General features: G+C 41.8%; 1 protein-coding gene across 1 annotated transcript; it reads left to right on the plus strand.

The window, feature by feature from the left end:
• Window positions 1-1,460: 1,460 nt before the first annotated feature.
• On the plus strand, window positions 1,461-10,295 carry pcolce2b (procollagen C-endopeptidase enhancer 2b). The gene is made up of 9 exons (XM_030078734.1): window positions 1,461-1,705; window positions 2,006-2,114; window positions 2,573-2,828; window positions 4,312-4,436; window positions 4,904-5,040; window positions 5,189-5,352; window positions 6,634-6,717; window positions 8,628-8,795; window positions 9,175-10,295. Exons 1-9 carry the CDS (start codon window positions 1,572-1,574, stop codon window positions 9,303-9,305), a joined length of 1,308 nt encoding a protein of 435 aa, XP_029934594.1. The 5' UTR covers window positions 1,461-1,571; the 3' UTR covers window positions 9,306-10,295.
• Window positions 10,296-10,733: the final 438 nt, after the last annotated feature.

Here is a 10,733-nt window from a genome sequence, read left to right on the forward strand (position 1 = left end):
GCCTCTTGGTCAGGTCGCTTTTGTAAAAGAGATTCTTTATCTCAACAAGCTTATCTGGTTAAATAAAGGTCTAATAAAAAAATAAAAAAAATACAACACATCCTTGTGCTATTTTGGCCTTTATGTGTATTTCTTACACTGTGCAGTGTACTTAAAGAGTATACAAGCATAATGTATGTGATGAGTTTGTTTATGTATATGTCTATATGCATGCATGTATGCACATACATACACATGCACATACATGAATACTTTCTTTCCCTTTTCTGTGTTATTTTCAGAAAGCCACTCAAATACAGTATCGGTAATATCATCCAAGGGTATATTTATCATTATTCTCAAAGTTATAAGTATAATTATTAATGTATTTATTGTATAAAGCCTGCTCTCATATTGTATTGAGACAGCTATTCCTTTTTATTCGCTGTCTTGTACACTTGACAGGCTGAGTACTTCAGGGTGCTGATGTGGGATGTTCAGGGTCACATGGCAATCGCTGCATAATATGGGGCTCAAAGCTGGGGATTTGGATTGGGGCCTCCTGCCTCCTGATTCAACAGAACTGAAATAATGATCTGATTGTGCAAATGTCCCACTGCCAACAGTTTTGACGTGCTGCCAGTCCCCAAGCAGCTGGAGACATTATTTAACTGTGGGGTGGGGAGATCACATTACAGTAGCCGGGGAGCCCACCATCTAGCCTATGGTGCAATAAAACTGCCTTTGTTCAGTCTCACACCGTGCTGTGTGTGTGTTACCTGGTCATAGTTATCATAGCTAGTATGGAGAAGGAATAAAGTTAGGCTGAGGTTAAAACTCAGCACAAAGGTGAATGTGAGTGAGGTCAGCATCTGCACTGACAGTCTGATTTATTGTCATTATAAGTGATGATGAGTGATATTTTATTATTTAACTCATACCAAATTGCCTCATAGCCATTAGATCCATGAACTGTCACATCTTATTAAGTCCACCAGGTGGTGCTCTCTCTCTCTCTCTCTCTCTCTCTCTCTCTCTCTCTCTCTCTCTCTCTCTCTCTCTCCTCAGTGCGCATATCATTCTGACAACACGCAGCCTATGGCAATTTGATACACATATTTTAAATGGCCCTGCAGCTTGCTTAAGTAAAATATTCATTCCTGTTGAAAGCCTCTCTTGTCCTCTATTAAACATTTAGTCAATATAACTTCCCCACATTGTAGAGCTATGGATAAACACATTGTTTATTGTTTAAACTATTATCTCTGAATAAACTGTTATGGATGTTTTTACATTTCTGCCATATGCACATGGTCCACACTGAGCCACACAGGTGAAAGTCAAGTCAAGTTAATTCATGCCAGCGCAGGGAATGTTTTCAGGCCAGGTGCTGTATTAAACTAATAGGAGACCTCACACCCCTCCTGTGCGTCTTTTATCGCAGCTTTTTGGGGAAAAAAGCAGCTGCCTGTGCTCCGTCCCTCCTACCACGCAGCACAAACGCTATATTCATCTGCTCCAGCTTGCAGTTATTGAAACTCCCTCCAGGAACTTCTTGGTACTTTTCCCCACCGTGTGAGCCGCTCAACACAATGTCATTCATGCCACGGGGCGAAAACAAGCGAGTTGCCTGGTCCGTTAATCCAACAATGTGGAGAACATGCAGTATTTTTTGCGCATGGAGTCTGCTGTTCTTGACAGAGGTCTGCGCGCAGTCTCAACGGAGGTACACCTTTATTCACATTTATTTCAATGTGTGCAAATTCTTTAAAGAAAAAAAAAAAACTTTATGAGCGAGCAAGTGTCCAGGATCCCATATACTGAGGAGTCGCGTTAGTGCCAGGAGAGTTATTTAGAGGAATCTGCAGTCTGCGCTGCCTCAGTCAAGACACATGGCGCATTGGCGAGGAATTAAAAAATCTGAGCTAAATCAAACACAGGCTGTATTTAACGTTTAGGCAATATGTGTATCATGTTTAACACATCATACTGTTACAGAAAATAGAAAACATTCTCTCCCCTCCAGACCAACGTTCACATGCGGCGGAAATATCACAGGGGATTCTGGAGTAATCGGGAGCCAGGGGTACCCAGGAGTGTACCCCCCAAACACCAAGTGTGTGTGGAAGATCACAGTGAGTCCAACTTGGTGTTCCATTGTTTTTGGATGCTGTCAGCGTCATGCTTATCCTACTACATAAAATATAAATCATTCTCTTGTTTGAAAATGAAAATGAAAAAATGTATTAAAGCCTGCAATCCTTCACTAATCCTAATTTCTCTGGAATTTGTACTTTATAGCCACACTGTCAGCCTCAGTGCACTTTTTGCCAGAGGGTGACTGTCATTGCATTACATTTAAACAGCTGAGTTGATGGATTGAACAGACTGTTTATAATGTTTCCAGTAGAACTGATTAATATTTTTTTTTCTCTGCAATCAAATTCAGGAAAAGTGTGTTCAACCCATAGATACCATAAATAATATCTCTTGAGTCTACATATTGTAATGCAGTGGCTTTATAAGTTTACTTTGCTCCTTGGTAACATTATTAAATTGAACTTAGTGCCCCCTTTGTGCATTCCCTACCCAGGTCCCTGAAGGCAAAGTAGTGGTGCTGTCATTCCGCTTCATTGACTTGGAGAGTGACAACCTTTGCCGCTACGACTACGTGGATGTTTACAGTGGCCATGTCAATGGGCAGAGACTTGGTCGCTTCTGTGGGACGTTCAGGCCAGGAGCCCTGGTTTCCACAGGCAACAAGATGCTCCTGCAGATGGTATCTGATGCCAACACCGCTGGGAGTGGCTTCCTGGCAGTGTTCTCAGCCGCCCACCCGCATGAGAGAGGTAGGCACTAACTAGAGAAGATGGGAGAGAGAATGGTTTGCAGCATGCTTCATCTCATCTTGCTGCCCCACACATGGCTGCAAATGATATAATGGACTTTGGGTTGCAGCTGTGCACAGTGTATCTTGCCTCTACCCAAGCATGTTATTCAGAGCCACAGGGGATCGAGTCTTACTCATTACTTCAGCCCTTAAAGGAATCTAATACAGGCCTGGGACTGTGTGTGTGTGTGTGTGTTCCGGTGGAGAGTCAGTCTTTAATAAGCAAATTAACAAGGCTGTTAAACATGAGCTGCTCCAGTGAGGTCATAGGATGTTAACATAATGCGCAGATGAAGAGGGAAAATTGATATAGAGCTAAATATAGGGAGTTTGGTTTTTGCACAATACTGCAAAGCACTCTCAGTGGATACAAATTAAAAGAAAAAGGAGTGCAGTCTGGCTTCTGCTCAGTAAAACACCAGTGACCTTTATGGTTTGCAGTTATGCCAGGCAAGATTACTGCTTTAGGGCTCCAGGATATGGACAAAAAAAGAGGAATATCTCAACAGTTATCACAGTATGATGTGGAATTTCTCACATTTTTCTCCTGTTCTATGGAGCACCGCAGCAGTGGGACAGGTCAGCAGTATCACTCAGAGTTGAACCAGCCTTTTCCTCTCACTGGAGTTAAGAAGACTCGCCCACTGTGGAATTTTAATGGCTGGTTGGAGCTACCTTCCTAACTGTACCAAGGAGCTGACAGCTGTAATGGACCATGTCTATTAACCAGCCTGCCCGGCTCTCACACAGCAGATGGTAGCAGATAGGCTGTTGTTACTCTGCCCCACAGTTGTCAAAACTGCATAGCATAAGACTTTGTAACTGGCTTTATTTGTCACTTGTACTCGCTCTTTATCCGTGCTGGAGAGGAACCATCAGTCTAAGTGCATGTTGCAAAGTACATGCAGACATGTTTTTTTTTTAAGTGATTCCAGCTCCTGACTTTCCAAGCAGTTAGTGTGGTTAACAAATTGATGTTTCTCAGATGCTTGATGGGCACTGGAAGCATGTGATATCTTTTTAAACAGCCCACTGCACAGGAAAAAAGGGAGGCTGGCTCCTCAGGGGGCTTATGATCACAAAGAGGGCAGGGAGAGCACTGATTAAAGCAGACAAGTGGTTAATTACAGGATCATGTCTCACTCACCCATTCCTCTCTTTAAAATTATGGTAAAAAGCGATCCAGATCGTTTTCTTCAAGGAACTGGAAGTATAGTCATGTTGAGTCAAATATTTTGTCCACTATGCAGCTTGACCTGTGTGCCAAGGATTCTGCACGACAACAAATATCCGTTTTAGGAAACTGTAGGAAACACTGCTTCTGTGTATTGAAAAAGTGCAGGTTATTGGAATGTAATAGCGACTAGTGTGATTTTACGGGTGCAATATGCAGCCATAGTCTTGATCCTATTCCAAGACTGAGTTGATTCCCTTCACCGCAGGCGAACAGTACTGTGGAGGACGCCTGGACAAGCCCTCAGGGTCCTTCAAAACCCCCAACTGGCCTGAGAAGGACTATCCAGCCGGGGTGACCTGCTCCTGGCATATAGTGGCACCAAAGAACCAGGTCTGACAGTTATGTTCAAAATATATTCACCTTAACATTTCTTTTATTGCAAATATCTATGCACTGAAAGCAAAACTCTGTGTTATTGGGAGATTGGCCAACTTAGCTGTTAGTGTTGAGGACATGGACATCATAGTTGTTCATGTGTCCCTGGTAGATCATTTGCTCCATGCTAACAGGGTAGTGTACACAGTGCTGGGAGATAGTACTGAAAATGACTTTATTTTTGGTCTTAGGTTTTGTAAGATGATGTTTCAGTGGTTGAAAAAGCAGATCTTATTTGGAATAAAGACTTCAAATTTATACCAAGTCATATTAAATGGTTATATGTATAATGGGTGCGGAACAAAATGACATCATCCCGCAAATTATAGGGTTTTCCTTTTGATCAAACGGCCCAGCCTGATATCTACACCAAATTTGTGGTTTGGTGAAACAGGATGTTCTTTGTGGTTGGTCTCCTGCAGATCATCGAGGTGAAGTTTGAGAAGTTTGATGTGGAAAGAGATAACTACTGCCGCTACGATCACGTCTCCATTTTCAACGGGGCTGAGATCAATGATGCCAAGAGGATTGGGAAATACTGCGGCGACAGCCCTCCAGCGTAGGTGATACTGTGCTGTTAATGCACCGTAGAAACCATTTGGATGTCATATAAGTTTTTTTTTTTTCTTTTTTCTAAAACATCCTCTCCATGACTACGCCTCAGTTTACCCCCACCAATCCATCTGTATCTCTGTTTTTCTCTTCAGACCGGTGTTCTCAGAGGGGAACCAGCTGCTGATCCAGTTCCTGTCAGATCTCAGTCTCACAGCAGATGGATTCATCGGACACTACAAGTTCAGACCCAAGAAATTCCCCACCACCACCGTACCACCCACCACCACCACACAGCCAGTCACCACCAGACCCATACGTAGGTAGCATCGTTTTTTTCCAGTCCAAACCCTTGAAATACGTCAAACGTGTATTTGTTGCTGTAGCTACGGGACCCAGCAGCTTTCTAGATCTGGATTCTGCTGCTAACATGTGGGCTTTATCTTTCACTTGAATATCAAGGCGAGCAGGAATGCGCTTCCAATAGCGGATCTGGGAACGAAAAGGAATGAGTGAAGTATATTGCTTGTGAATGCAGTTGGCTTGATCAGGTGGAACATTCGAAAGCAGCAGATGATACTGAGGTATAAATTTTCGACATGGATTCCATCTGTGGATACTTACAGCTTCCAATAAAATATCAATATCTTTAATTCATTGGATTTTCGCTGTCAAAAATGATCATATTGTCCAAAATTGTTGTTCAGTGCAATGTATTTTGGTGGCGGAAGATGAAAGAACAGCAGACGAGTTGTAAAAGTTGAGATTTTATTCACATTCTGTTTAAGTTGATCACATGTATTCCAAAACGGACAATGGGCTCACAACTTTTGAGAGGTCCTAAACTATTTTCTCTGTCAGGGCATACACTGTATGTTCGCCAGTGAGCAAGGCCAAATTAAACTGCTAAAACTTGACAAGGAGTTTTGATGCGACACCCGAAGAGAGACAGAGCGAGAGGAGCACACTGGAGCGAGTGAGAGCCGTGTTAAAGGAGCAGCCAAGAACATCACGTTCAAACATATGCTTATTCATTCTCGCCCACAGCTCCCCTGCTGTATACAGTACATAACACACATTCATGTACTGTTTGGGCGTGCACAACCAAACACACACAATCACAACTCATTTTCATACTCAAACACACATTCCCACTCACTGTTGTTTTTTCCCTGAGTCAAGCCAGACTATTTTGGCACCTCCTTGCCATGATGTAATACTGTGACAATGCATTCCGCTTGGTTCGTCTTTCTTTGCTTTCCCCTCACTGGTAATGATAATATTTAGACAGTCGATGAATATACATATTTTAAGGTCATGATTCTTCCCTTTATAAGCACTTTACTATCTCAAACTTTTAAAACAGATGTTCACCAACCACATGCATCGACCACAGGAGCTACACATTGTACATTGTGTGAAAATGACTCTATGGTTAACAGATTTTAAATGGAAACTGTCCCTTTTTTTTTTACTGCACGTTCTTGAACTTAGAGTATATATAGACCACAGTTGCAGCCATAATACATTTGCTTGTGTTACTGGTAGGCAAAATTACAGTGATTGGATGTTTTTTTTGTGTGTGTGTGTGTCTCTGCAGCTCTGAAGTACTCCGTTGCGCTGTGCCAGCAGAAATGCAAAAGACGGGGAACTCTTGAGAGCAATTACTGCTCCAGCAATTTTGGTGAGACAGTCACATTTCATGGTTATTGCCAGCGTTTCATACCATGTTAATTGCAGTCACTGATGGGTTCCAGCTTTGCTCATGTTACTGCTCATCATTACTGGTGATACTTGCTGTATTTCTAGTGAAAAACAGCAGGCAGCAACTTACAAACAGGCCGAATCTAAACATAACAAAGGAAATACTCCTAAGATTCACATCAGAAGTGCTCGTCCCAGCATAAGCAGCCCACCCCTACCAACAAGTGGCTTACAGTGTTGATCACACCACTGTCTCTGCTCCTCTGATTTTTCACTGTGCATCTCAAAGACTTCCTTGATAGTCTGTCAGGAGGTGAAGGGGTGTATACTGTAGGACACAGTTAGCCCCAGTGTAAACACACACACACACACAGCCTCTGACTGTAGGTAAACTGTTGGTAAATGAAAGTGTTGATTCAGCCTCGGCCTCTGCTTGCTACTCTCCCCGGTCTCTGATGTTTTCCTCTTGGAGATGTTTACTGCTTGTGTTAGACTGGCATTTCAAAGAGAGTTCTCTCGGATTTGCATGAGGAGCTGAGAAAAGGCATGAGAAAATGTGGTGGTGGCTGTGGAAGGAGGAGGTTGTGGTGATGTGGTGGCAGAGTCTGCACGTGATATGTTACATCACGTTTTAATTAAAGTAGCGAGACAGTGGACCGTAAGAAGATTTTGTCTAATCAACACTCTATTAAGGTCATTTATCCATTATGTAATAAATTGGTGTGATGTGTGTATGTGGAATTGTGAAACCATTGGCCAATTCGCCGGATTATGTAACAGGAACACCAGTCATAATAACATTTCTGAACAGGTAGTCTGGATTGTTTCGCTCTGTCAGCATCAGAAGCAAGCAGCATGTATAGTCTAGACACTTTGGTAACATCAATAAAGAATCTTCTTCATGTCGAAGTCAAGATTCCCACGCAGTCCTGGCTCCCCGAGCACACTGAAGCTGCTGCTGCTTAATGTCAGGTCTCTAAGGCTTTTATGGTCACTGAGTCATCAGTAACAGCAAACTGGATTTGATTCCACCTACAGAGACTACGCTTAGACCAAATAAAATAAGGCATCTGACAGGAACTTCAAAACTGAACTTTTTTTTAACTCTACCCGGCAAGACGAGAAAGGAGGAGGGGCTGTCCTCTGTGTTCTGATAAACTTACCTGCAAGAGCATTTGTCTTTGAGAGTTTTAAACTTGAGAATACCTTGCAGTTGCACTGAAATGTAAACCTCCTGTCCTACTTTTTTCTGTTTTCCAGCTTCCAATAATGCATTATAAATGATAAGATATAAATTTTGAATTTAATGAGCAATCTCCTCAGATTTTACTATATCATTTCCATGACTTCAACGTTCTGCTCTGCTAATTCAGATGGAAAACATTCCACATGCCTGGACACTACCCAGACCCTTTTGACCTCACATGTGTCTCAGGCTGAGTCAGAGACTGGGTCATACCTTTTACTCAGTTATCCCTAAAATAGTTGATGTTACAGCAACTGCTACCCTTAATGTTGCATTTTCTGAATTTCATTTTTTCTTGGATCCTTTTTTATTGATTTTAAACAAGTATAAAAGAAGTACAGAAATACAAACATTCAAGGAATAACCCATCTCCCTCACACTCTAAGTGACAACACCCCATCCCCTTCATTTATTTTTTTATTTATTTATTTTTTTACATTTCTGAGAAGTTAGAGGGACAGCAAAAAACTTGGAACCTTGGTAAATGAAAAGCTCATGGGTGAATAATTGAATGTGCATGTCTGCATTCTTGCTTTGGAAGTAGGGATGTGCGGTAAATGTGTATTTTCTTGCGCCATCCGTATTTTCATAGCAGATTTTGCAGTATTTTGGAATGTTTTCTGTGTTTTGTTTGCCTCTGACAGTGATAACAGGGACTGTTATTACCGCTGTGATGAGAGGAGGTAGCATGTACGCCACTGTGTCCATCATCAACGTGTACAAAGAAGGCAACCTGGCCATCCAGCAGGCAGGAAAGACCATGAGCACCAAAATCGTCATCCTGTGCAAGAAGTGCCCATTTATCAGACGAGGTGAGTTTGCAGAGCACTGCTGAAGTCAAACAAGCTTAATCTATTTTTGGAAAGTACTTGGAAATTGACCATCAGCATGCAAAAGATGATCAAAAAGTTAAGCAGCGTGTTCAGCGGACTGTGTCAATAACCCATGACTCTGAGTTTGCCTCCATGGCTGTGCCGTCACGCTCAGCTGATAGAGCTCGCCGCAAAGCATGAGGTGAGGGGCAAAACTCACTGTCGCTGAATCATGTGTTGAATACAAAATATGTTTATATGCACACGTATAAACATATGGCATACAGACGTGCCGCGTGGAGATGCTGATGTGTGGCCTCCCTGAATGTCTCTGCCGTTCCGCCACTGCATTCAGGCTCTTTGTGTGTGACCTCACCAGGCTTGAACTACATCTTCATGGGCCAGGTGGACGAGGATGGCCGCGGGAAGATCGCCCCTCACCACTTTGTCATGGCCTTCAAGACCAAGAACCAGAAAGGACTCAACGTTCTGAAAAACAAGCGCTGCTGAGGCCCGGCGGCTCTGAGGGGCTCCGCCGGGTCGAGCTGAGCCTCGGCTGGGGTTGGGAGCAACTGAATTAATAGTGATGTCATACTCAACAACAGAAACCGTAGTCTGGTTTAAAAAAAAAAAAAAAACAGTTAACCTACATGCAGAGTTGATGCTGAATCTTCATGGTTCATCAGAATTAATTAACTCTGTTTTTTGTGTTTATTCAATATTCTGGCTGAAGCATCAAGGCACCATCCATCACATTGGTTGTTTAGGGGTTGCATGCCTTTTGATACACAGAAAAATGTTAATTACTTCCACTTTGGCTTCTACTAGAAGACCACTTCAGTAGTCTGTTAAATAATAAATCATTTTAGATTAATCGGCTGTGAAATTACTGAAATTCTCATTACCAGTCTCAGCCCATCCTCACTCTGCCTATTCATTTATTTCTGTCGTGCCCTTAGAAGGACTGAGGAGTGGACAGGAGGCTGCGGGAGCCCAGATTTAGGAAGATGATGGTGCACAGTGATATGTTTCACTAACACTTTTCTGCAAGACAAAGATTGATCAAATTTTTAAAAGTTTAACTGTGCATGTTACGTGTCTGTTGTGACGTCCCAAGATGTCTTTCAGTAGTTTTTTTTTTTTTTTGTCTTGTTTTCCTTTGGGGCTGGAGAGTGCAATGTGAAGAATGAGTGGGATTTAATATTATGTAATATAAAGAAAGAGATATCTTTTTGGCAGAACACACTTTAAACTTCACGAGCTTGAGCAACATCCATTGATGATGTGTGGCCAACTGATTGTTTTAGTTTACAGTGTTTAGTAATTGCCTTTAATTCCTATGTTCAATTTGAGTGGACAAGAGTTGGGGGGTATTTTATGTGGTGATTCCGAGTGCAATACTTAATATATAGGACTGTTTAAACATGATTTGGTCATGCTGCTTCTATGTGCAGCAAGTGAGTCCCTTTTTAGCCAAAGCCTTTTTCTTTGTTTGTTTTTTGTTAATGGATGCAAAGCACCCCTATCAGTGCAGATCTTTCTTTCACTGTTTTTAAAGGTAGAGATATGAGATTAAAAATGGAAAATATTTTCATATGAAAACGTCTGTGAATGTTATTTATATTTTATTGTTTTCATCTGCCCAAATAAAACCCCAAATAATATTTTTTCCCTGTTGTTTCTCTATCTTGGCACAAGAACGTTTAATCTAAACTAAATATTTAAAAAAAAAAAAAAAAAAGTCATGTTGGCTACTGAGAGTAGTCAGCTATGCTCTACTAAGCATGAGAATGGGTCAGGTCAGGTGTGTAATGTGACTCTCACATGGACTAGACCACTGGGATTGAACAGTTGCCTATTTTCTGTTTTTCAGACCCATGTAGCCCAGGATATTAGTTTCCAAGGAAAGAAATCTGGAAAAAAAAAACTTAGTTAAAG

The sequence above is a fragment of the Myripristis murdjan genome, chromosome 20 (assembly GCF_902150065.1).
Source record: "Myripristis murdjan chromosome 20, fMyrMur1.1, whole genome shotgun sequence".
Taxonomy (NCBI): domain Eukaryota; kingdom Metazoa; phylum Chordata; class Actinopteri; order Holocentriformes; family Holocentridae; genus Myripristis; species Myripristis murdjan.

Excerpts from the sequence above, each read along its gene's own strand:
- pcolce2b (XM_030078734.1), top strand. The coding sequence starts at position 1,572 with ATGTCATTCATGCCACGGGGCGAAAACAAGCGAGTTGCCTGGTCCGTT. Across the intron at positions 2,829-4,311 it reads CGCCCACCCGCATGAGAGAG|GCGAACAGTACTGTGGAGGA; the intron begins GTAGGCACTAAC and ends CCTTCACCGCAG. Across the intron at positions 5,353-6,633 it reads AGTCACCACCAGACCCATAC|CTCTGAAGTACTCCGTTGCG; the intron begins GTAGGTAGCATC and ends GTGTCTCTGCAG.